This window comes from Hyperolius riggenbachi, chromosome 3, assembly GCF_040937935.1.
Source record: "Hyperolius riggenbachi isolate aHypRig1 chromosome 3, aHypRig1.pri, whole genome shotgun sequence".
NCBI classification, from domain to species: Eukaryota; Metazoa; Chordata; class Amphibia; order Anura; family Hyperoliidae; genus Hyperolius; species Hyperolius riggenbachi.
In genome coordinates, this window is record NC_090648.1 from 326,751,201 (window position 1) to 326,778,621 (window position 27,421).

The 27,421-nt window shown below is 42.3% G+C and overlaps 1 protein-coding gene across 4 annotated transcripts in view; it reads left to right on the plus strand.

The window, feature by feature from the left end:
* Nucleotides 1-27,421, plus strand: part of CEP290 (centrosomal protein 290) — a 272,670-nt gene that overhangs the window by 123,829 nt on the left and 121,420 nt on the right. For all 4 annotated transcript variants that reach the window (XM_068276835.1, XM_068276834.1, XM_068276837.1 and 1 more), the window contains exons 33-37: nt 1,150-1,284; nt 10,249-10,515; nt 14,051-14,158; nt 15,326-15,525; nt 22,324-22,537. In XM_068276835.1, coding sequence (XP_068132936.1) covers nt 1,150-1,284; nt 10,249-10,515; nt 14,051-14,158; nt 15,326-15,525; nt 22,324-22,537 — 924 coding nt within the window. The remainder of the gene's footprint in view (nt 1-1,149; nt 1,285-10,248; nt 10,516-14,050; nt 14,159-15,325; nt 15,526-22,323; nt 22,538-27,421) is intronic.

Sequence of the window (27,421 nt, forward strand, 5' to 3'; positions counted from 1 at the left end):
AAGCAGCCCATACACTCAGCCGATTTTCTGGCCGACCGATCGATCCCGATCGATCGATCGATTGCAAATCGGTTGGCCAATCGACCGATCGACGGCCGATTTCGATGGATTTCCATCGAACTTGCAGGGTGGAAAATTTAGGTCGATCTAATGAGATTGCTTATCAGTTTGCATTGGCCTTAATGGAAATCTGATGACAAAAAAATGCCATCAGATCGAATTTCAATAGATTTCAAACTGAAATCTATTGGAATTCTATCCTGGTAAAAAATGTTCTAAAAACGCATCAGATAGATCATCAGATGCATTTCTTATCTATCTGCTGCCAATCTGACGAGTGTATGGGCACCTTAACTTAGTCGGAGAGCTTAATGGCTTGTTTGCATAGAGATAACAACTGGAGTTTCTCAACTCTTCCTGTACTGGAAACAATTAGAGTGATGTATCTGATCTTAATGTTTTATTTTTTAGCTGTACTACACATACAAATCATAATATCATACTTTTTTTTTTCGCTTCAGTGTCTCTTTAAGTACAGTTAAAATGTTTTAAAACTAGGTTCAGATAATGCAAATGCAGTACAGATTACTGGTAAGCTCGCTTGTACACTCTTTAAAACAGGTAAGGCCTCGTTCATATCAGGGCCGTTTCTGTGTGCTTTACGTTTTGCAAGGTATTGATTTTCCCATGTAATTCAATGTGCCTGGTTCACATCTATGCGCTGCGCTGAGCTGTGCGTTGAACTGTAAAGCACACATCAATGCAAGTGAATGGGTGCGCTTTTTTAGCGCATAGAAGCGCATGCATTTTTTACCCCAATTGAAAATAAAAATACTTATTGACAACTACTACAATAAGCAAAACATGCTTAAAAAAAGCACATCGCAACACACTGAAATGTGCACTAAAACGCGATTTTACGCGGTTTTGTACGCACCAGATGTGAATGAGGTCTTACACTTTCAAATAGCTAGTTTAGATGGGATGGAGTTAGAGCAGTTGCTTTGTTTAATCATGCTGCGGCAGTGACCAGTATTATTATTTTTTAGATAAAAGTCAGAAAAAGCAACTTTTATAATCTCTCGGCATTGATCTTTTTGAAGCAGACTAATGGTTGCTTTTCCTCCTTTTCTAATCTTTGTAACATAGTTTGAAGAAGCTGCAGGAGACATGCCAGATTCCAATCTAGCCCTACCGCAACAGCTTGACATAGCTTTGCGCAAAATAAAGGAGCATGTGCGAACCATAGTGGAAACCAAAGCCATATGCAGAACGTTAGAAGAGGTGAGTCTGGTCGGGTTTGATGTAATGGATTAACACATGTGACCCTAATATATTTACACAATCAATGCACCTTCAATTATTGAAATATATATATATTTATATGGAATATGATGCACCTAGGTTTAGAGGGCAAAAACCTGGGGGAAAAAAATAAACTAAACCCGGTGCATCCATTGGTCTAGGAGCGTTGTGTACATGTTCTCCCCCAATTATTGTGTCCCCTTCTGTCCTTAATGTGCCCCCTTCTGCCCCCTGTTTGTTCTCCTCTGTCCCTTTTTCTGCCCCCAGTTTGTTCCCCTCTGTCCCCAATGTGTCCTCCTCTGTCCCCGTGTCGTGTGCTCCCCCTTTTTGTCCTGCGCTCCCCCTGTGTCTCCCACTCCCCCATTTTCCTGTGCTACCCCCGTGGCTTCTTCTCCCCCCCCCCCCCCCCCACCCTCTGGCCTGCTCTGTTCTGTATACATAGGAGAAGTGGCAGCTTGTCTCACCTAATCAATGGCTCCAGCTCTTCTCCTGCGCGGCTCCCCTAGTGACGGCTTCTGCTTATCGTGTCATCAGCAGAAACGGTCACTAGGGGGAGCCGCGCAGGAGAAGAGAGGTCTGTGTTCCCCGCTGGAGCCATTGATTAGGTGAGACAAGCTGCCATTTCTCCTAGATATACAGAGCGGAGCAGGACAAACGCATGCACACTACAACTGCTGCAGACCATACTGACTAAGCCACCACCCACAATCCGAACGTTACCTCAGGCAATGGTGACATGCAAAGCTCGTATGCCAGAAAGACGGTGCCAGCAACTACTCCACTCCACAGTGCCAGCAGTCCGTGTTCTCTACTCCACATTGCCAGTAGAGTTACAATCCTTTTCAGAATCGGGGGCTTACTTGTGGTTTCAGAACTTAATGCTGGCTACTTCACTTGCTTCAGCTTTGCAGTGCAGCACCTGAGAGCATATCCCGCTCTGGAAAACGTGCAAACCCTGTGTAAGGCTGCTCCAGTTATCCCAACAAACTGTCAGAGCAGAACAGAGATATTAAAAGGATATGAAAGTCTGAAAAGAAACAAATTCCACTGCGAAGTATGGCATGATTAACTGTCCCTCAAAGGATCTCACAATTTACCCTACTTTTAGTTCAGTTTTGGGAAGAAGCCTGTCTGTAGGAGGAAACAAAAGCACTCAGAGGAAACCCACCATGCTTTCCAAAAATGTTTGCATTCACAAAATTAACATGATCTCACCTCTGCTTAACTGTTAGTTAAAAAAAACTGAAGGGGAGTTCGGATTTTCTGTGAGCCACACCCACTTTTCTAACTGAAGTTGGAGCGGGTGCATAAAATGAACCTGAACCAAGTAAAATTATTTAAAACTAGCAGACCTAAACCTGTTAACATAATGGGCTCTAGACCTCACTCACAACCCTCCTCCCCTGTGACCGCCGCCGCACGTACACGCCCGCCCCCCTGGCCCCGTCCTCCTCGTCTCCCAACGGCCGCAAAAGCACGGACACAGTGACAGAAGGGGACGCAGGGACACAGGGGTTTTATAATATAGGATAAACACATGATGTATCTGCAAATGAATATTACATACTTACCTCGCCGTCAGTTCCTCTCAGAAGCTCACCATTTTCTTCTACCAGTTCTGACAAGATTTTGTCACAACTGAAATATAGCAGTTGCTATCAGTTATATATCAGGTGCTCAGTTATAACTGAAAGGACAACTGATGAGCAAGGTAATGCCCATGGTTCCCTATGGCTCAAGTGAGCAATATTACAGTTTATCAGTGTGCAGACCAGGAAGCTGTTATGGTGTACTGACCATTTTCAAAATTGAGGACTAAGAATTCCAGGATGCAGGAGAGGAGAAAGAGATTGGTGAGTAGACTACACTGGAGGTAGGTATGTGTATGTTTATTTTTACTTTTAATTTTCAGTTCAGGTCTGCTTTAAGAGCTCACTTTCTCACACTGCGCATGCGCAGGATGCTCCCGGTGGCAGGAACATGATTGAGGATGCATGCGGCTAGGGGCACGCAGGTGCAGTGGTCATTGATTGGCCTAGTTGACGAAATCGCAACTGAGCGCCTGCAGGGGACCGGAGGATCGTTCCATGCCAATGCGGGCACAAAGTGGCTGCAGGGGGCTGGTAGAAGCCCCAGGCAAGTGTTTTTTGTTTTTTTTTTGGTTCCTTGAATGGACTGTAGACATATTTTGCTACTGGTTTATTATTATCTAAAGGAAATGCTATATTTCAGTTTCTTAGGCATTCTCTTTCATTTGGTCCCTGCTTTCTTTATGCTGTACATTTTCTTTCTCTACCCTATCCATTGCTGTTACTGTAAATCTGATGCAGAAGTCATATTTTCATTTTCTGTGACAGGTTAGTGCCAGACAGGCTGATTTTTCCATCTATAAAAGTATGTGCTTTTCTATTTTGAGACATAAATCATCACTTTTGTGAGGTATGTGTTGAGTGACCCATATGACTTGTGCAACCTGCAAGCACTACTTAAATCTTCATCCTTTTATTTATTACCTCTTTGGTGTATTTCAGTGTTTCAACTTTTACCAGGAGTCAAGATCTCAGGCTTCACTAGTGGTGATGTTGTTATCTAATAAATCAAGACCTGTCAGCCTGGTATGACAGCTGCTTATTGACTCAATTCTCAATCCGTTTCACACTGCTAGGACAGTCTAGCTGAAGCTGCATACCTGTCCTAGTTATTGTGGTATGAAAATAACGAGAGAACAGCTTAAACACCTTGATTTACTGTCCAGAGGAATTTACAGGAAGAGGGAGATTCATCCAGTAGTCCCATGCCAGATGCTGGCACTGGCCTGGCACAAATCAGCTAACACTTATGTATCATTTGATTTGCAATGTGTAATTTTGCAGTACATCCATCTGCAGTGGTTTCTCAAAATTCAGTTTGTGTTAAAGTTAACCTGAGGTGGGAGTGATATGGGGGCTGCCATATTGATATCATTTTAAGCAATACCAGTTGCCTGGCTGTCCTGCTGATCCTGTGCCTCTAATACTTCAATCACTTGAGGACCACAGTGGTAAACCCCCCTAAAGACCGGGCTATTTTTTTCATAATTGGCCACTGCATCTTTAAGGCCAAGCTGCAGGGCCGGACAACACAGCATATGAGTGATCCCCCCCTTTTCTCCCCACCAACCGAGGCCTCTGTTGGTGGGGTCTGGTCGCCCCCCTTGTGTTTATTTTTTTTTAAATAAATATTAGTTCTTATTTTTTGAATACTTTTTACTATTTCCTTTATTTTTTCCCCCAATCCTCTCCCTCCCCCCAGCCGGCCAATCACGGCGATCGGCTGTCATAGGCTTCTGCCTATGACAGCCGATCGCTCTCTTGTCCCCAGTACAGCGCTGTTGCTGATCGCAGCGGTGTACTACAGGTAAAGACGGCAGTTTCGCCGTCTAAGAGTCTCCCGAGCGGCAATTGGTGCTCGGAGACTGAAGGCGGGGCGGAGCTCCGCCCCCGAGCAGGAGATGCGTGTGCAGCCTGTGCACCATCTCCTGCAAACTGCAGCCCCAAGACTCGACGTCAATTGGCGTTAGGCGGTCCTGGGGCTGCAGCTGCGGCCACGCGCATTGGCGTGGAGCGGCCTTAGAGTAGTTAAGCCATAGACCCTGAACAAGCATGCAGTAGATCAGGTGTTTCTGACAATATTGTGAGATTTGACAAGATTAGCTGCATGTTTGTTTCTGATGTAAATCAGACACTACAGCAGCAAAATAGATCAGCAGGGCTGCCAGACCACTAGTATTGTTTAAAAGGAAATACATATGGCAGCCTTCATAACACTCTCACTTTGGGTTCACTTTAAAGAGAATCTGTATTGTTAAAATCGCACAAAAGTAAACATACCAGTGCGTTAGGGGACATCTCCTATTCCCCACAATTTCGCCGCTCCTCGCCGTATTAAAAGTGATTAAAAACAGTTTTTAAAAGTTTGTTTATAAACAAACAAAATGGCCACCAAAACAGGAAGTAGGTTGATGTTCAGTATGTCCACACATAGAAAATACATCCATACACAAGCAGGCTGTATACACCCTTCCTTTTGAATCTCAAGAGATCATTTGTGTGTTTCTTTCCCCCTGCATCTCTCATGCACTGAAGTTTCAGGCTGCTCTTTTCTTCCTGCAAACAGCTTTGCCCTTGTCTGTAATTCCTCAGTATGTGAAACCCAGCCAGCTCAGAGGACGATTTATCCAGCTTGTAAAAGATAAGAGAGAAGAGAGAAGATGCTCTAATCCTAAATAATACACAGGCAGTGTGCATAGAGGGGCCAGGAAGGGGGAGTTCATAGCAGAACCACAACACTGAAGAACTTGGCAGCCTTCCAGACACAGGCCGACAAGTCTGACAGGGGAAAGATACATTGATTTATTACAGAGAAAGTGATAGCATAAAGTGCTGCAGTAAGCCAGAACACATTAGAATAGCTTTTTGTACTTGTAGGATGATAAAAAACAGGATGCAATTTTTGTTACGGAGTCTCTTTAAGCCAAAGAAAATTGATCCATCAGAGCAGACAATCTTCTTCCATTGCTGCAAGGTCCACTTCTTACACTCATAAGCGTATTGTAGGAGCCTCTGGTTCAGCATGGGCACGTTGACTGGTCTACGGCCACCCAGTTCTATACGCAGCACTGTGATGACACTTTTCTTGCATGTCCAGCATTACGTTTTTTCAGCATATTATACTACAGCAGGGGCAAACCCAGGATTTTCAAGGGGGGGATTCCTGAAAGGTCTCCCTCAGCCACACACAATACGCACAAAGGGGCATTGCTGTGAGCTGCAGAATGCCTGCAGAGATTCTGGTGTCTCAACTTGTGCCTGTCCAAAGGCACTGCACCGGTCCTGATCTGAGGGGGGATTCTGGGCAGCTGTAATCCCCCCCTACGTTTGCCTATGTACAGTAGGTCTTGTGTAGGATCAAGCCAGACCAGGCAGTCTTTACTCCTGTTATGCAACAATTAGCCTTTTGCTGCTTCTACACACATTGCTAATTCCTGAACAGGCATGTCACCAAGCTGAGCCAGATGGGACACTGAAACAAACCAGACTCACAGGTTGCCCCCAGCTGGCTGGAAAATCCCTGTCATCTAATTGTAATTAAAAATCACGGGTATTAGCTGTGGAATATTGTCATTGCACACTGGAGCTATGAAGTTCCTTAGAAAGCTTTTGTGTTACCCACGGTCGTCTGCTAGCGCCCTGTTGCTGGTTCACCAGATGTCCTTCCATGGACAACATTTGGTGGGTGCCAAACATTTCGCACTAGAAACACCTCACTAGAACTGCCATTTTGGAGATGTTCTGACCCAGATACTTAGCAATACCTAGCCATCCCAGGTAATTAGGATAATTCTGAAACACAAAAGGAGGAAGGCTTTGGATTGCCTCCAGCAGGTCTGTAGATTCAAGCTCCTGCCTCTAATTATTTTTAATTTTCCTCTCTGCATATTACACTCAGCTGTGATCAATGTTACACTAAGAATCACTATTCAGCAGACAGAGCTGGTCTCCAGTGTGGTGGTGATTGACAGCCTCCTTGTGAATCTGTGGCATGTGTATTGCAATGCATGTCCTATTTGTATGATGCTATAATAGGTCCCATGGCCTAAACAAGAACTTTGTTGTCCCCATGGCTTAACATGCATTTGTAAATATGCAGAGTTATGCCTGCTCCTTAATTAGAGGGTGTTTTTTTTATTTGGTTGGTTTTTTTTTTCAAATTCCAACTGGGGGTGACCTAGAAATGTCCCCCTTTTGATTTAGGGCCCTTTTCCACTAGCAATCACTGGCGTTCGCGCTGAACGCTAGTGATTGCGATTCAGTAAATGCACAAAATTTCGCTGCGATTTTCCGACATTTGCAATCGCGATTTTGCTATGTTATGCACTGCATAGCAAAATCGCAGCAATAATCGCTCCGCCTCGCGATCGGGTAAAAAACGAATCGCGGTAGTCGAAATGACCTACCGCGATTCCTATGTTAAAAGCAAACTGTAGCGATTTGAAGAATCACTAGCGGTTTGCGGTTTTGCGATTCAGCCATCGCAAGCGTCGTAGTGGAAAAGGGCCCTTAGTGTTATCCTATCTCTTACACCCATGCTTATCTAAAGTGTATTGGCAGTGCAAAGACTGCAGATGGTTTCAAGCAGGAGGAAAGGGGTTATTCACACAGTAAGACCAAAATTTTAAAATATAATAAATGCAATTTCTAATAATAAAATCTATTGGCTTTCAATCTGTAAAGCAATACTGTCCTCTCTCTGTGACCAGAGATGACTAGGTGCTGAGGTGCCCACTGTACAGTGTACCTTAACAACCTAATTCCCATCTCTGCTTGGTCATTTTGGAGCAATCAAAACCAATAAAAAACAGCAGATTGGCTGTAGAGTTTTATTGCACTTTAGGTTGGTTCGGACCGCGGTGAATGCTGCATTTTTAGCAGCCGTCGAAATTGTCAAAAGGGATCTTTTTCATGTGTATGCATTCAGGCTACTGAATTTATTCATTAGACAGTGATAACGAAACTTGAGTACGTTTCAAAGCCTATTTTAACTGAAGTAATACCAATTTAGACCACTAGAGGGAGTGCTGTACTACAAAACGTGCAAGCAAAATATAATGCAGCACCAAGAACATTATGATCTTTTTTCATTGAACTCTTAAAAAGTCACTGAAAACAAACAAGACCAGACAAGTTTTTTTACTTATTAACGAATGTCATGCCTATTCTACAGTTCTTTAAAGTAAGTGCAAGTCTTTTAAGCGGTTCAAGCTCTAGATCTATACTTTTTATGTTACCTCCACTATTTGTTACATCACTAAACAGTGACAAGATTGCAGATAAAGAAGTATTCGTACATTTGGCCTGTGTATTTGCTCCTGGTCAGTTACTTATAGAGGATGGCAATTCGTGAGCCTTTCCTTGATAAAGTTACTAGTAAGACACCAGTCCTGTGTGAACTCAGTGCACATCTTAGTGGCTGCTATATCAAGACATATAATTATAAAGCTAGAACAAATGTGGCACATTTATCACAGAATCCAATTCTGGTTGGTTAGCTTAGTAGCGAAGTGGATAGCACGTTCACCTTGTAGTACTAGGGACCCAGGTTCACACAGGACACCATCTGTGTGGAGTTTGTATATCCTGCCCAGTTTTTTGTAGGTTTCCTCTGGGCACTCTGATTTTGCCCTACATTTCAAAAGCTTACTGGTAAGTTCATTTGATCTTTACAAGTTGGCATTATACTATGGTAGGTGTATTAGCCTAATTATAAAAGCATTAGTCTGTGAGCTCCTCAAAGGGACACTTAAAGAGACACTGAAGCGAAAAAAAAAAAATATGATATAGTGAATCGGTTGTGTACTATGAATAATTACTAGAAGATTAGCAGCAAAGAAAATATTCTCATACTTTTATTTTCAGGTATATAGTGTTTTTTTCTAACATTGCATCATTCTATAATATGTGCAGATTACACAACACTCAGCATTCAAAATGAGTCTTTCAGAGCAGTCTGTGAAGTAATGACCTCTCCTCTAGCAGAGGAAAAGTAAATAGTCCAGGAACAGTTGAGATAATAAGTCAGATAACAGCCCTCTCCACGACTAACTTAGTCGGAGAGCTTAATGGCTTGTTTGCATAGAGATAACAACTGGAGTTTCTCAACTCTTCCTGTACTGGAAACAATTACACTGATGTATCTGATCTTAATGTTTTATTTCTTAGCTGTGCTACACATTTTTTTTTGCTTCATTGTCTCTTTAACAATCTGAATTTTGTAATGTACTCTATGAAGTGCTATAGAAAATGCCAGTGCTGTATTTGACTTGAAAAGGAAGTTTCTACAGGATTAGGCCACATTCACACTGGAAATAAAAAAAAGTTCTTTTTAGCGGAAATAAGCAGAAAGGATGCAAACGGATCCTATGCAAGATCTTTTAACATCAGGCCATTCGGAACGGTAAGCATATTGCAACTTTGGGTCCTGCACGACTTTTCCTGGATTAGCTGGATGAATCAGATGGTGACAAAGGCAGACGAAGGAAGAATCAATGTCAGCCTATAAGAATGGATGGTGTCTGTTCTCACTAGGTTGTTGCTCGCCATGTACATATTGCAATACTCACCTGCCACCGTCCATTTGGGTCATTCACCACTGCTGCTGCTGTCCATTTGGGGTCCCTGCATGGGAGAAATGCCAGTATACCAAACCCAGAGCCCCATCAAAAAGCATCTCACTACAATCAGTTTGCAATAGACCAGTGGGATTCATCCCTACCCAAGGAAGATTCTAATTGGTTCACTGAATTGTGGACCAATGAAAATCCTCCCTGATGCTCAGGGAGGGTTCCCATTGGTCTTTTAGCAAACTAATGTGACCCGGATGGGACTCTGGGATCGGTGTACCAGTGTTTATAGCATGCAGAGACCCGAATGGAAGGCGGAAGAGCGTGGTGACGCAAAAATAGATAGGAAAACTGGTTGAAAAACTGTTGCTCAATGTAATACACTGATCCCTTTAAATGGAAAACTGATCAGTTTTTACAGGATCAGTTTTCCATCGGGTACAGTGTGAATCTGACCTTACGGTTCGTGCACAATTTCTTTCACCTGCATGGATCGGGACTCAATCCCTTGGGCGACAGTTCAGGGCATAATGCTGTGCAGACATGTTGCTAGTCACTAGGTGGGTCGGTGACGTGGTGCACAATGGAGTGGGCCTGGACAGTAGGAGAACCTTCTAGCATATGTGTACCAGGCTTTAAGGGCTGTATTCCATTATTAACATAACAGGCAGCAGTGTAAGTCTAGTGTTCGTAAGTCTGGATAGAAATTTTTGTGGCTACGATAAATTTATATGTTTTAACTCCACCCAAGCCGCTTCTGAGAATTAACATCTCCATCTTTGTAGAAACTCAAAGAAAAAGAAGCTCTACTGTGGACAGCCGAACAAAATGTTCTGACCCGCGACAAAGTAATAAATGAACTGAGACTGCGAATACCAGCAGTGATAGACCGAGAGAAGATGCTGTCTGAATTAAACCAAAAAGATGAAGAGTCAGAGATGCGCCAAGCTTTAAAGGTTGCTCATCAGACAATTGAAAATATGCAAGCTCGACTTAATCAAAAAGAGGAAGTTGTTAAGAAGTATCAGCGTCTTCTGGCCAAAGCAAGAGAGGTGTGTAAATTTGAAGCTTTCCTTAGGTTTTTCATGCTGCATGCCAGTAAGAGTCAGGAAACATTGAAGGTGTGCTTCCACTGCGTATATCCATGTGGTTTTCAGGGCTGGTGCACACCACAAGAGCTTTTTAAACGCTAGAGGTTTTAAAACCTCTTGCTAATGTAATGCTATGGGGATTTTCACAAAATCACATCGCCCCAGTGTGCACATACACATAGGATACCATTAGCAGGAGCTTTTAAAATCACAAAGCGCTCAGAAAAGCTCTTCTGGTGTGCACCAGCCCTTACAATGTATGTGTTTTTCCATCCAAACTTCTATACTCTTCACAGAAGACTCTGTCTGATTTTCCTGCTTATATGTTGCTAGACACAGTGGTGCATGCACTTCTGTCTGTTTCTGTGCACTTCCCCATTCCATTGAATGGGGTTTTGCATTTTTCTGTGCATTTTTGCATTTTTTAGTGGGAAATAAGCCTAACTGTGTCCATACATGAGTTTGTCAACCCGGTCTGCAGATTTGATCACGTTAATGGAATTTTCTAGTTATCTGTTGACCACAGCAAATCTGATGGATAAACTTCTAAATGATTTTGGACAGTTTATTCATCAAAATTTGATTATGCATGGTGGTAAATCTCTGTCCAGTGAGAAAGGGGAGTACTGACTTGGGGTGAACAGACGCATAGTTTTGCACAGGATTGAGAAGGACAAAGTTACTGAATAGTGTTGGTGTTTGAATTTGAGATCCTGCATTTGGAAACCCAAATAATTTAGAACACTGCGCTTCAGCACCCAAGCTAGAGCACACAGGCACAGGGATGTCACTAATGCTTCACTTCATGTAACTATGATGCTTACTCCTTCCTGCTTGGAAGAAGGAAGCATTCAAGTCACATGAAACGCAACATGGACCACAACCCCCTGACCTTTTTACATTGTCTTGGGTGCTATAGTGCATTTTTTGTCATAATTCAGGTTCTCGAATGCAGACTCCCGAATTCTAACACCAACACTACTAGTGGATGCAGCAGTCTAACTGGTTCTCAATCAGATTACTGCTAAAGTCTAATTGTGATTGAAAGGTGGTAGCTTGATCTTACTCCCCAATCAATGTACAATAGAGGAGTGATAGACTGCTTTCTGGATCAGGCTGTTATCAGCTTATCTATAGCCATTTTAGTCTATGGTTTCATATCTATTAGCTGTACCCAAATCTGCTCTGATTTTTAATGTCCAAAAGCCATTGTATTTCCTTACATGGGGTTGTCTTTTGCTCCTCTTGCCTGCTATCTCCTCCACAGGAAGGAACACATATTTTTGGCCAAGCCTGTGTCTTTGTGTATTTCATTGGACAGATCTATGGTAGTTGGATTATGCTTTCATGAAAAAGGGATGCAGGTTGCTATGGCCAAAAGTTTTTCCTTTGCATTAATTGTATTAGTCATTGCCATCCCAATATCTAACCCACAGGTGTCAAACTCAAGGCCCGCACAAACACACACACACCATCACACCTTTTCCCCAGGCACCCTCTTCTCACATAGCAGAGTAGCCCAGTGGAGCAGTGAAATACTCACCCACTCTGGCACTGCATAGTGTCTCTTCTGTTCTGTCAGGAAGATTAGAGTAGACGAGACCCAAAGCTGCACTACACTGTAGCACAGAGGTGCCCACAATTTTTCGGCTTGTGAGCTACTATAAAAAATTAGCAAGTCATAATGATCTACCCATGTACAATTTTAGGAGCACACTTATATACATATATATACAGAATGGAAAATGTAGTGGGGTCGGGATCTACCATGAAGCCCTTTGTGATCTACTGGTAGATCGCAATCTATCCAATGGGCACCCCTGCTGTAGCAGGTAAGTATTATTTTTCTCCACTAAGCTTAAACCAATTCCAATCCACCCACCCACCCCATTGCTATAGTTATGCCACTTAATTTGAGATTGTTCAATAAATATGTTAAATCTTAATAAACAATTTGGCCCATCAATTCTATTTTAGCCCCTTACGTGATTGAGAGTGACATCCCTATTCTAACCATAATAGCCACATGACAGTATTATTTTTTTGTGTATGAAGTGCTGATTGAGGCGTTGTTTGCTTAACCTCTTTTGAGCATTGAACCTTACATGATGTACTGGCTACTGAACAGTCATCGTCACAAAGATGCTGTCAAATAATCTCTTACCTATGTTTACTCAAGCACACATACTCTATTCCAGCACATGCATTCGACATCAAATGGTCTCATTAAATCATTTGTGGGAGTCTTGACAATCTGCAAAACAATAAAATGTTAAAAAAAAATTAAGTGGGGGGAAAGGAAGGCATTTCTGTTTTGACCCCTCCCCCCCTTCCCCGTAACTGTATAAATAATAAATCTACTTTTATTTTTACTCAAAAAGCTGTTTGCTGAGCGGAACAAATTTGGGGGTTTAGTGTGGTTTTATTTGACTCTGTCTTACAAGACCTTTGCTATAGCTTATATAAAATAAAGCAGATTGCCAGAGCCGTTGGAAGGCATTCAGGAAATGAAGGACACCAAGTTGGCTCACTGTACTGTGAAAATCACAGCTTTTAACTAATTTTGTTTACAGCTGTCTCATTGAACACTATGCAAAATTAAATGCATTTATCAGCTGGTTCATGTATGGCTCACTTGTCTGCTATGTAGAAGTGAGATGGTGCAGCGAATATATGTCTTCTGGACACACAGTGCACATTGTAGCTCTTTTCTGTATCACAGTAAAGCCCTCAGAAGACACACTCCCTGGGGGCATATTACCGAGAGCAGCCAAGTGCAGCAAAGTGTGGACCATGATGCACCAACACTAAGATACTCATTTAAAGCTGACTAAATGAACAGAGAGAGATACTTGCTGCTTCAGCTGGGATTTCACACAGTACGCTGTGTCTATATTCTTATATGCTCTGATAGTCTGATGTTTTCCACCACTGTATTTATAAGTGCCACTTACAGGCAGCAATGAGATAAACACTACAGCTGCTCATGACTGGAACTAAACTGTAAAATTACAAACACTAACCAATTATTTAAACCTCTGTAGGAGCATTTTCATCTCAGCTGTTACCATACAGTGAATAGAGTCTGAAGTGGTAATTTGATGCTAATCTGACGTGTTCACAACTACCCGCTGTCTCGTAAGAAGCCAATGTGTCGATTCAGAGCATAGGCAAAAAAAAAAAAATTAAAAAAAATGGTTGGCTGTTAATTATGAGTAACCATAGTGACAGAGCAAGTAAACATCTTGAGTGTGAATTGCTGCACATCACTTGCGGACAGTTTTTCTTGTGTTGAAAAATGATAATCACTCTGATAATCTGTTTATGGCACAAATCCATACACAGAATAATCTGTACCCAGAGAGTCAATACTTAACAGATCACAGTTAGCTTTCAAGGAGAAGATTTGTGTAGCTGACAGCATTGCCATTAATTTCTTCCCCCCCAAAAAAGACAAATGTAAACTATTATGATCTTTGTATTTAACTTCGAACAGGAGCAGCAAGAGACTGCGAAAAAACATGCAGAGGATTTGAAAGCATTGCACCAGAAGCTGAATTTGCATTCAGATGTCTCCCTTAGCAAGTTTAAAGAGGCAGCTATGGTTTGTAGATTCATATTTTTATTTCCTTGACCTGATTTTTATGGAAGGATTTCTATGACAGTATCACTGATACACATGCCATTTTTAGTTTATTCAAATAAAAAATTGCCTATCCTTTGCGGCCTGAAGCCAACTGTAATGGTCTAGACATACAAAAAAATTAAAATGATACTTTTTTTTTGCAACCATGGCACAATGTATTAAGCTAACAGTCCTCTGAGTCTCATTTCTCTGTTTTGCGGGTTGTTAGGAAATATGGACTTTTTATTTTTATGTTAGGTTTTCTACAGTGATCTGTGGAGATGTCAAGTTTCCTTTTCACAGTCTGAGCTGATTCCAGGGTGGATTCACACTGTCTGTGTTACATAATGTACTTGTTATAATGTGGTTGAACTGCAATTAACACTGCGCATTATAACATAGGCATTTATTTAATCCCTGCATGCAGCAAGTTAGAATAATGCAAACTTTTACAATGTAGAGATGTGAACAGGCCCACAGAATTGTATGGGCAGTGAATTGACATGCAGAATTATTCTGCAATGTAACTGATATAGTATAAATTTACCTTTATGCTGCTGATTATAAGGGTGGAATTAGTGTTAGTTCTCCAGCTCTAAGCTTTATCTTTTAGCTGGTGAACTACGCACCTTGTCTATGAGGAATAGATGTGATGGTCAATATTCCTCTAGTGGCTGTGTGGCAATAACCTAATCCGTTAATTTATGCAACAAAAACTATTTGACATTCAATAAAAATACTTGAATCCCTCCCACAACACTCAATATCTTAATTTCTTTTTTTTTTCTATAATCACAATTTTAAAAGATGTACATTTTGAGTATAATCTTTTTCAATCTAATGTGATGATTTGATAAAACGGGACAGCTGGGAGATTTAGATCTCGATGAACTAGGTAGATTGTTTTAAAATGTTCAAACAATCACTTCACATTTGTTTTTACAGTTATTTTAAAATAAATTGTTAAAGAAGATTGTGTTAAAATGTATGTGCGTGTTGCCAACATAATGTAAACATGTAATGCAAATATTGCTTAGCTCTAACTGTCCTGTGCATTCCCAGTAATGTACGATGATGTACAGGGTGTATTTAGATTTTGCTTTGCTTTGATCTATATGGTATTCATACATTTCTGATAAATTATAGGAGATGATGAAGAAACCAACTCTGGAAGTTGCACCCAGTGCACACTTACTGCGCTTAGCAGAAATGGAACAGACAGTGGCTGAACAAGACAACTCATTGTCTGCACTCTCCAACAAACTGAAGAGCACCACTGCTGAGCTTGAACGCCAAAAGCAGATCCATATGGCTAAAATGACTGAGCTAGAAAACCAAAAAGCCAGGTATCATTAGATAGAAGATTCAATTTGTGCTAAGAGCATTATTATCTGCTGTCTCAAAGCTGTGAACCATTTCCTGTACCATGAGTCCGATTAATAGATAGAAAGAAATTACCTATTGCTGATTTGTGAGATATAAAATACCCAACTAGCTGAGCATTTGCGCTACTATACAATATCAGAGAAATGTTCAGTTATGGACTAATAATGACAAAGTCTCAGTACAAAGTATTTTAAATGGATTCATGTATCAAGAACATCCATTACTTCAGTGTTCAGTTATAGAATAATAATGAGAAAAATGTGCAAAAATAAAATCTTCACGATCAGCACAGACAGTAAAATGTCTAAAAACTGACCACCTGTGCCATAGAATCCAGGTTTTATTTGTTAGCAACCAGGGATGGGCTCAAATACAAATTCGGGTAAATCCGGATAGTTGCTATCCGGATTTCACCCAGTTTCCTGGGCGAGGGGGGGGGGGGGGGTGTTCCGGGTTGAAGGAGGAAGTGTTTGTACTCACGTGACGCGCGTGCACCGCATCCTGGGAGGCTCCGAGGGACGGACCGAAGAAGACGTCAGATAGGTAAGCTTGACCCACCCCGCACAGGTAACTGGGTGAAATCCGGATAACAACTATCTGGATTCACCCGAATTTGAATTTGAGCCCATCCCTGTTAGCAACACCTCCTTTTTGGAAAAAAAAAACTGCCATGTAAGTTTTCTGCCTTTGCAAATACTGCTAGAAGATTGGCCTCAATTCACTAAGCAGTTTAGACTAGTCTAATTAGTTTTTAGTCTACTGATGGTTTGGTCAGTTGCGTCAAAGGGGAATTCACTATTACCAAATGTTTTAGACCTGTTTTTAGACCTGGTCTAAACCATTTGGTAATTAGGTGGGTAAAGCAGGGGAAATGATCAAAAGATGCAATTCACAAACGAGTAGCTATAACTGACATCCTTCTCCTTTGATGAGCTCTCCTCTGCATACAATTAAACTCCTGCATGATTAGTTCAAAAGGTTCCATCCTCACATCTTAAATACCTCACAGAATTACTTTACCTACAGAAATCAGATGGTCTAATCTCTGTCAGAAAAAAGTGGGCGTGGTTACTCCTTGTTTGACTTTGTGAATTGTGTAATAACTGAATGTTAGACCAGGTCTAAAAACAGGTCTAAAACATTACACCAAACCATCAGTAGACTAAAAACCATCTGTAGACTAGTCTAAACTGCTTAGTGAATTGAGGCCAATTGTCTCATCTGTGAGTGGGAGGAGCCTCAGTGAGGTCTGTGAGATGCTCTGCTTCTACCTGTGCCACCGAGTTGGCTTGTCCCAGAGGTATACCCTGTTTCTATCTGTGCCACTGAGCGAGCCTATCTCAGAGAGGAGAGGTGAAGATAGAAGTATTTCAGTACCAGCCACAGTATGCTGCATTCCAGAGCTACTACAATGCTTCCCTGCTGCTTAATATAGTAGTCAGCCATTGTTGCACTGGGTAAAACATAAATGGGGTACAGTCGTAGTAAGTGTCATTCTGGCTCCTTTTCACTTTGACATTTATGGCAGAGGTCCATTTTAAGTCGATGAATATGAGTATAAAGTGCATAAACAGTTTAAGTGTTGCAACCATTGTGTGAGGAATACACTCCTTCTATTTGAGTTGGCAGCATCACAAACCCAGGCAATGGAAACACTGCACATGATAAAAAATATATGAATGCAGGTTGGCTGCAAAGAAAACTTCTTGTAAAAATGATCAGCAGTTGCAGAGGATCTTATGTACCATGCAAAATGTTTAATTTTTCTTTTGAAAAGATCATGTTAACCCAGTGAGGCAGGAGGATAAAAAAAATAATAATAATAGTACCAATAATGGTTTATGTGAAATGCACAAAATGTATACAATTGCTAATTATATATTCCTACACTATATGCATAAAATATTTAAACCTATTGAAATATCTAAACTAAAATATTCCCTAAATTGCTTTTGCAGTATACTCTCTGACCAGGTTCCTAGGAATCAAAATGTTGTATGCAAATTAGTGATTGCCAACTACCGTATAAAGATGAGAGAATTGGGTTCTGTCTTGGATTTGTATGGGCTGTGTGTACAGTGATAAGCAACTTCCCACAGACAGGCTGCTGGGACAACTAATATGCTAGAAAAAAAAATCTTCAAAAAAGTCTTTCTACAATATCCAGAACAAGAATGTAAAATGATTTATTGCAGATCTGCTTTTATTTATGATGTATAGGTCTGAGGGAAATGATTGGCAAATAAATATACAAACACATCTTAGGAAATAAGATTTTTATTAACTTCTGAAAGCAAAGATAAAAATATATATGAAATGTATCAAATAGAGAACCGAGTACCATAGCTGCTTTTTCTTCCATTCATCGCCTTGTGCCTTAGATTTCAGCAAATAAAAAGCTTATGCAAAAACCCTAATCGTAAACCTTGTTGAAGTGGGAAAATGTATGAGTCTGCGTTACTTGATAAGTGACTTAATATAATGGATTGCCATTTTAAACCCATAAATGACACGCACTTGTTGCATTCACTGATATTCTTTCGGCATGTATTAAGGATGGAAAATGTAAGTGGATAGTTGTAAAATAGCCTTTCATATGTATTGTAGTGGGCACTCATTGTGATGATATGTTCATTGAACACATTTATGGATCCCTGGGTACTCTTCCAGCATTGTGCTTTATTGCTTTCTTAGTGCTCTCACATTTTTGTAAAGCTTTTTCCTGTGAAGCCATTTTTCTGTTGTCTAATTAAACTGCTGGAGACTGCAGAATTGATCATGTGAACAAGTCCAGTGAGAGCATCTTTTACCGAGCAGTGTAAATTAGAGAGCCTGGCTCCTCACTGTATAAAGAATGTCAGAAATAATTATAGAAAGTATGGGCTTTTACAGCAAGAGACAGATGAGCACGCTGTTTTGTTATATATATATGCACAGGATATTCTGGTATATTTTTCAACCCTTGAAAATCATCTGAAAAGTCAGGGGTCGTCTTATACGCCGGGTGTCATTGATGCCGGGTGATACACCCTATCCTGTAACCGACTCTCAGATCTCGCTGCTGTGGACTCTAGTGAAGTGGCGCAGGCGCACATGTGCGATATCTGAGAGGCAGAGAAGGAGGTAAATAGGATACAAGGGCGGGCCAGACAGGTGAAAGAGGCATGTTTTATAGGCACAGTGCGTTCTACAGTGGTGTGAAAAACTATTTGCCACCTTCCTGATTTCTTATTCTTTTGCATGTTTGTCACACTTAAATGTTTCTGCTCATCAAAAACCGTTAACTATTAGTCAAAGATAACAGAATTGAACACAAAATGCAGTTTTAAATGATGTTTTTTATTATTTAGTGAGTTAAAAAAACTCAAAACCTACATTGCCTTGTGTGAAAAAGTGATTGCCCCCCTTGTTAAAAAATAACTTAACTGTGGTTTATCACACCTGAGTTTAATTTCTGTAGTCACCCCCAGGCCTGATTACTGCCACACTTGTTTCAATCAAGAAATCACTTAAATAGGAGCTATCTGACACAGAGAAGTAGACCAAAAGCACCTCAAAAGCTAGACATCATGCCAAGATCCAAAGAAATTCAGGAACAAATAAGAACAAAAGTACTGTAATTGAGATCTATCAGTCTGGTAAAGGTTATAAAGCCATTTCTAAAGCTTGGGGACTCCAGCGAACCACAGTGAGAGCCATTATCCACAAATGGCAGAAACATGGAACAGTGATGAACCTTCCCAGGAGTGGCTGGCCGACCAAAATTACCTCGAGCGCAGAGAAAACTCATCCGAGAGGCCACAAAAGACCCCAGGACAACATCTAAAGAACTGCAGGCCTCACTTGCCTCAATTAAGGCAAGATTGTAAGCTCGCAAGGGCAGGGTCATCCTCCTAATGTTTACTGTCTTTGTAACAATATTTGTGCTGCTTGGAACTCTGCTGTATATTTGTTAGCTGTATCTATGTTCCCCTTGTCGTCTTATTGTGCTTTGTAAAGCGCTGCGGAATATGTTGGCGCTATATAAATAAAAAATAATAATAATAATAATAATAATTAAGGTCAGTGTTCACAACTCCACCATAAGAAAGAGACTGGGCAAAAACGGCCTGCATGGCAGATATCCAAGGCGCAAACCACTTTTAAGCAAAAAGAACATTAAGGCTCGTCTCAATTTTGCTAAAAAAAAAATCTCAATGATTGCCAAGACTTGTGGGAAAATACCTTGTGGACCGCCGAGACAAAAGTTGAACTTTTTGGAAGGTGTGTGTCCTGTTAAATCTGTCGTAGAAGTAACACAGCATTTCTGCAAAAGAACATCATACCAACAGTAAAATATGGTGGTGGTAGTGTGATGGTCTGGGGTTGTTTTGCTGCTTCAGGACCTGGAAGGCTTGCTGTGATAGATGGAACCATGAATTCTACTGTCTACCAAAAAATCCTGAAGGAGAATGTCCGGCCATCTGTTCGTCAACTCAAGCTGAAGCGATCTTGGGTGCTGCAGCAGGACAATGACCCAAAAGACACCAGCAAATCCACCTCTGAATGGCTGAAGAAAAACAAAATGAAGACTTTGGAGTGGCCTAGTCAAAGCCCTGACCTGAATCCTATTGATATGTTGTGGCATGACCTTAAAAAGGCAGTTCATGCTAGAAAACCCTCAAATAAAGCTGAATTACAACAATTCTGCAAAGATGAGTGGGCCAAAATTCCTCCAGAGCGCTGTAAAAGACTTGTTGCAAGTTATTGCAAACGCTTGATTGCAGTTATTGCTGCTAAGGGTGGTCCAACCAGTTATTAGGTTCAGGGGGAAATTTCTTTTTCACACAGGGCCATGTAGGTTTTGAATTTTTTTTCTCACTAAATAATAAAAACCATCATTTAAAACTGCATTTTGTGTTCAATTATGTTATCTTTAACTAATGGTTAACGGTTTTTGATGAGCGGGAACATTTAAGTGTGACAAACATGCAAAAGAATAAGAAATCAGGAAGGGGGCAAATAGTTTTTCACACCACTGTATTCTTCCATACCACTCTGATAAACAGGTAGACAAGGAGAGCTGACCAATCCGCTTGGGGAGAGGGAGAGTTGACCAATCCAAGCAGTCAATCGCCTATATACTGTTATATACTGGGTACCACATACAGTACAGCACCAGTATCTGTTCATATATAGCACCAGTATATGATGTTTTTTTAATTTTTATTTGGTGTGCGTTGGAAAAGGGTGGTAGTCTTATACGCCCAGTAACTGGAACAGTTGGGGGGTTGTCTGAACAAGCATGCAGCAGTTTAGGTGTTTGACATTTTTGTCAGCTCTGACGAGATTAGTTGCGTGCTTGTTTCTGGTGTGACTCAGACACTACTGCAGCCAAATAGATCAGCAGAGCTGCCAGGCAACTGGTATTGTTAAAAAGGAAATAAATATGGCACCCTCCATATACCTCTCACTTCAGGTTCCCTTTAAGCACTTCCTCCCTTCAAAACAATTACATTTTATATTTGATTATATGTTAAATTAGACATTGTCTTCGAAGATTTTGTTGTGGGGGTAAAAAAATACATCAGGTCCTAAGGAAGCTACATTGTATTGATTTTATTGGTCCCTTTTCTAGAGATATGGCTTAATTTCTTAAAGTGACACGGAACAATCGGTGAAATTAGCGCGAGGGTCGGACTGGGACACTGGGGGCCCACCAAAGAAATTTCAACCTGGGGCCCACACATCCCATGATTGCGGTGAAAAAAGGGCGTGACCATGCATCGGAAGGTGGGCGTGGTCATGATGTATTATGGACAGGGCCAAATGTACATGATCTTAGCAGCATTGTAATTCAGAGACACTGCTGCCCAGCAAAACTTTGCATAGAGTCCCCTCCTTCAATATAAAGTAATGTCCTACTTTGCAGAGGTTGCGACCGCAGAGGTTGCAACCGCATCGGGGCCCTTGGGCCAAAGGGGCACCGAAGGGCCCTCCCTCAACTACAGTATTACCTCTCTATTGGTCCTGTGCTCATAATAATCACTTCTATAGATACTTTGAACAGTGGTAATCATTAACAAGCTATTTCCCATCCCTTTCTTGCACCTCTGACACTGTAGTTGCCATTGGCAGGTTTTGGTGTGTCGTATCAATTGTTATGTATAGAGTGCTTGGGGGACCCCATTGTAAAATTTGCATCGAGGCCTACAGCTCCTTAGCTACGCCACTGCTCTCAGCATGAGGGATTACAGCACTGAGAAGAGAACTTTTGTGCTGCAGGCAGCAATTGGAGCTCTTTCAGACAAAGAGGGGGGCCCACCAGAGACCTGGAGGCGGGGCCCACCGAGGGAAAAAAATGTACTACTGTGGCCCAGTCCGACCCTGATTAGAGCAGTGTTTTAGTACATATGATCCCTATTACCTTTACAATGTTATTTGTTTCTCAGTCTAGTAGGGGGAAGGTTTCTTAGCATGTACCCCTTTATTACATAACTGTGTATGTTGAATGAGTTCCAAATATTTACATACACTTATAAAACAAATCGAAAGTGAAAAGTTCACTTCAGGTGTAATACATACCTGTGTGGAGGAAAAGCTCTGGATAACAGAGAACCTAGCCATAGGTCCTCGGGCTCGTCCTGTCATTCCTGCTCCATCTCCTGTTGAAGTTAGGGGCTCAGTTTTCCTTCTTTATTTTACCTCGGTCTTCCTTTTAAGCCTACTACTAACCCCTCTGATGTTTCTTCTTCTTTTTGTTTTTTTCTCCAACTTAGACTAGAAGAAAATTATGTTCTAGCAGTAAAAAAACATAAGGGTGAAGCTGAAGAGTTAAGAACCCGCTTATCAGAGATGGAAAAGGAAATTAGTTACCTCAATACTGAAGTTGAAGCCCAGAAAGAGGCAAACACCAGAGCTCCAACTGCAACAATGAGGAATCTTGTGGAACGACTAAAGAACCAAGTCACCAACAAGGAAAAGCAGCAGAAGGTACTGTATGTTCTATAATCAAAACCAAGCACTTGCTGCACAAAGGGAGCAGGGTTATTTCATGCAGTTTTTATACTTGGAAGGTGTGACATGATGTAACAATGATAGCAGTATAACGCACAATTTCATATTCTAACCTACCTGAGTACTGTATTTCACTCACACATGAAGTCACATGACATCAGGAGCCTGAGCTGTGCTAATGCACACAGACCGGCGTGAGCACAGGCGGAAGAAAGGAAGCTGCTCTCAGATCTACCAGTGGAAGATGGCTTCCGCTTCAGCGCTCACTGCATTTGATTACACAGAGGAGGAGAGAAAGAGAGAGGCCCCTTTGCATGGTGGTGGGAGGGTGGGGGGCTTTGTGGCAAGCTTTCTGCTTTAGCATTGTGGGGAAGTAGAGACAGATGCTGACTGCACCACAAAGCCAGGGGGATACAGGGGTCACACAGCCATTGGGACACATGGACCACACAGCTAGAGGGAATACACAGCCAGGGGGACACAGGGGCACACTGAAAGGTGACAGATGGCACATAGTTTCCACAATGAAGGCACACACTGGCCACACTGAAAGGGGAACATGTAAAGATCACACTGAAAGGGGAAGCAGGAGGCACAGACACTGGTCACACTAATATGGAGCATGGGGACAGATTAGAAGGTTAATCACTGCATGTGGGGTCCTCGAGGAGTTATTGGCTGCACTTGGGGCCCAGGAGGGAATAATGGCTACATACTTTATGCAGTGCAGCCATTAACCCATCCTGGTCCCCAAGTGCAGCCAATAACTCCTTCTGGTCCCCAAGTGCAACCCCTAACTTTGCTGGATAGACTTATACTTGAGTAATTAAAAAAATCATGCTTTTAGGGTCGACTTATACATGAGGTTGACTTGTATTTGAGTATAAACGGTAGCTGAGCAACACAACATATATATATTTTTTAAATCAAAAACCTAAGTAAGTTAACTTGGGCTGTGATTGAACGTCACCTGCCACAAACAGCAAATGGCAGCAGCCAGTCCTCTTTGGCACCAAATAACAGGTCCAGGTACAGCAGGCAGGTACCTTCAAACAGCAAGACACATAATGTGGCAGCACAACCTTCAAAATACACAGAATGCTGCAACGTATCCCCCAAAGTACACATAATGTTGCAGTGTATCCCCCAAAATATAGTGCACATAATATGGCAGTGTTTCCTCCACCATACACATAATGCGGCCCAGTTTTCCACAAAATACACATAATGTAGCAGCGTTACCCCACAAAATATGCATATTGAGGCAGCTTTGCCCCCACAAAATACACATATTGTGGCAGCGTATCCACCAAAATTCACATAGTGTGGCAGCATTTCCTCGAAATACACATAATGCCCAGCGTTTCTCATAATATACACATAATGTGCACCATTACCCCACAAAATACACATAATGCACAGCGTTTACCCATAAAATTAATATAATGTGGCAGAGTTTCCCCAGAAAATAAATATAATGCGACAGTGATCTGTCCTGCAATGTGTTATGCCTGGTACACACCATGCAATTTCCTATCTGATCCAATCTGATTTCTGATTGATTTTCTAATCACTTCTATACAAAAGCAATCAGAAAAACGATCCCAAATCAGACCGGTCCAGTCGGAAATAATCGATTTGACCTGTCTATCTGATGGGAAATTGCATGGTGTGTACCATGCATTAAAGGTTGTGGAGAAACCAATGGCTGCAGATGGGGCGGGGTTGCAGTATCTCTGGCAGCAGGACTGACCGGACTCGGTGTGCAGGTAGTAGCAACTGTCCTCTTCGCTGGGGCTGCCTGAGCTTATTCATTACTGAAACGTGGTATGATATGGCATGAAGTGGAAAAAAATGCATCTAGGTGAAATTTCCCTGTGTCACAATCATAGTCCCTTATTCTTTTCACTTTTTCTCCTAAGTTTTCTCCTAAGTGATGACGCCAACAAGCAAGAAAATACTTACAACGCTAATTTCGCAGCACCTTTTCACCTACTGTTTGGTAATTTTTTAGTTGCAAAGTGCTATAAAGTTATTGTTTACAGAAGATGAAAAAAATATTTCCTAGGAGAAAACTTAGGAGAAACAGGGAATTGGATAAGGGCCATAGTCTGTAATCCCCATTAATCTGATATATGCAACCTGAAACTGCTCACTAATAAAAAAAAAGAGTCAACATTTTTAAATATCACCTGATGTGATCACACTTCTACTGTCATCAATTTTGCATGCAGCAAATACAGTATTTTACACATAACCTTTTTCTTCACAGCAATCTAGTTCACTGCTATATACTCACGTAAAGGATTATTAGGAACACCATACTAAAATGGTGTTTGACCCCCTTTCGCCTTCAGAACTGCCTTAATTCTACGTGGCATTGATTCAACAAGGTGCTGAATGCATTCTTTAGAAATGTTGCCCCATATTGATAGGATAGCATCTTGCAGTTGATGGAGATTTGTGGGATACACATCCAGGGCACAAAGCTCCTGTTCCATCACATCCCAAAGATACTCTATTGTTTGTTTGTGGTTGAGATCTGGTAACTGTGGGGGCCATTTTAGTACAGTGAACTCATTGTCATGTTCAAGAAACCAATTTGAAATGATTTGAGCTTTGTGACATGGTGCATTATCTTGCTAGAAGTAGCCATCAGAGGATAAGTACATGGTGGTCATGAAGGGATGGACATGGTCAGAAACAATGCTCAGGTAGCCCGTGGCATTTAAACAATGCCCAGTTGGCACTAAGGGGCCTAAAGTGTGCCAGGAAAACATCCCCCACACCATTACACCACCACCACCAGTCTGAACAGTGGTAACAAGGCAAGAGGGATCCATGTTCTCATTCTGTTTACACCAAATTATGACTCTATCGAGACTCATCAGACCAGGCAACATTTTTCCAGTCTTCAACTGTCCAATTTTGGAGAGCTCGTGCAAATTGTAGCCTCTTTTTCCTATTTGTAGTGGAGAAAAATGGTACCCAGTGGGTGGGGTGTTGTAGCCCATCTGCCACCAATATTTCGCCGCCACCGACCCCCTAACCCCCAGCCCTGGCGCACTACCCATACTCGCAACCTCCAGAGGAAAACACGTGCCACTGAACGGAAATGGAGAAAAACTAGACTTAACCAGGATTTCCTACAGTACAAGACCAACCTGCTGCAGTTCCACGCTGCCCTTGCTCATGCGAAGCAGGAATACTTTACCAAGCTTATCGGAGCACAAGCTTCCAATCCCCGGCGTCTTTTTGCCACTTTCAACTCCCTGCTTAAACCCACCCTCCGTTTCCTCCCTCTCTGCCACAGATTTAGCCACCCACTTCACCAACAAAATTGTCTCCATCCGCCAAGAAATATCCAATCTCCAATCTTCACCTCCCACCCCCTCCCAACCAGCTCCTCCTCCACCCTATTCTCCCCTCACATCCTTCACTCCTACTACCACCGAGGAAGTCAACCACCTACTGCAGACTTCCCATACCACTACTTTGCCCCTTGACCCCATCCCTTCTGATTTACTCCAGCCTCACTTCACGGAATTGGCCCCAGTCCTCACTACCCTGTTCAACCTCTCCCTATCCACAGGCACCTTCCCCTCAGACTTCAAGCAGGCCACTGTACTACCCCTGCTCAAGAAACCCTCCCTTGACCCCTCGCTACCCTCTAACTACCGTCCTATCTCCCTCCTCCCCTTTGCCTCAAAACTCCTGGAGCGTCTGGTTCACAAACGCCTGACCCAGTACCTCAATGCCAACTCACTTCTAGACCCACTGCAATCTGGATTTCGGCCTGCCCACTCAACCGAAACTGCTCTCACCAAAGTGGTCAATGACCTTGCCTTAGCTAAAGCTGAAGATAAATACTCCATTCTCCTCCTCCTTGACCTTTCAGCAGCTTTTGACACAGTAGATCATCCCCTACTCCTCCAGTCCCTCCAGTCCTTGGGCATTCACGATCTCGCCCTGTCCTGGCTTTCATCCTACCTCTCCAACCGCTCCTTCACGACCGCCTTCAATGAGTCCTCGTCCACCCCCAACCACCTCTCGGTGGGAGTCCCCCAAGGTTCGGTCCTTGGCCCCCTACTGTTCACGCTATACACATCCTCCATTGGCAAGGTTATCTCCTCCATGGGTTTTAACTATCATCTGTATGCAGATGACACCTAGATCTACCTCCACACCCCTGACATATCCACCACTACCATGGACAAGGTCTCCTCCTGCCTATCAGCCATCTCCTCCTGGATGTCCGCTAGGTTCCTGAAACTAAATCTAGACAAAACGGAATTTATGATCTTCCCACCCCGGCCATCCACGAACCTCCCAGATGTGCATGTCACTGTTAACCACACTACCATTCGCCCTACCTCTCAAGCCCGTTGTCTGGGTGTCACCCTGGACTCCGCACTCTCCTTCACTTCCCACATCCAAAACCTCACAAAGTCCTGCAACTTCCACCTTCGTAACATCTGTAAGATTCGCCCTTTCCTGACCTCTGCCACCACCAAACTCCTCATCCATGCCCTCATAATTTCCCGCCTTGACTACTGCAATGCCCTGCTGTCTGGTCTCCCTATGACCCGAACAGCCCCACTGCAGTCCATCATGAATGCGGCAGCCAGAATTATCCACTGTTCCCATCGCTCCACCACGGCAGATCCCCTCCTAGAATCCCTCCACTGGCTTCCTATCCAGTCCAGAATCAAATTCAAGATACTGTGTCTGACCTACAAATCTGTCCACAAAACTTGTCCAACCTACATTTCCGATCTTACTCAGAGGTACACACCTAGCTGCTCACTCCGCTCTTCCAATGAACTTCGCCTAACCGCCCCCCGCATCACCCAGTCCCAT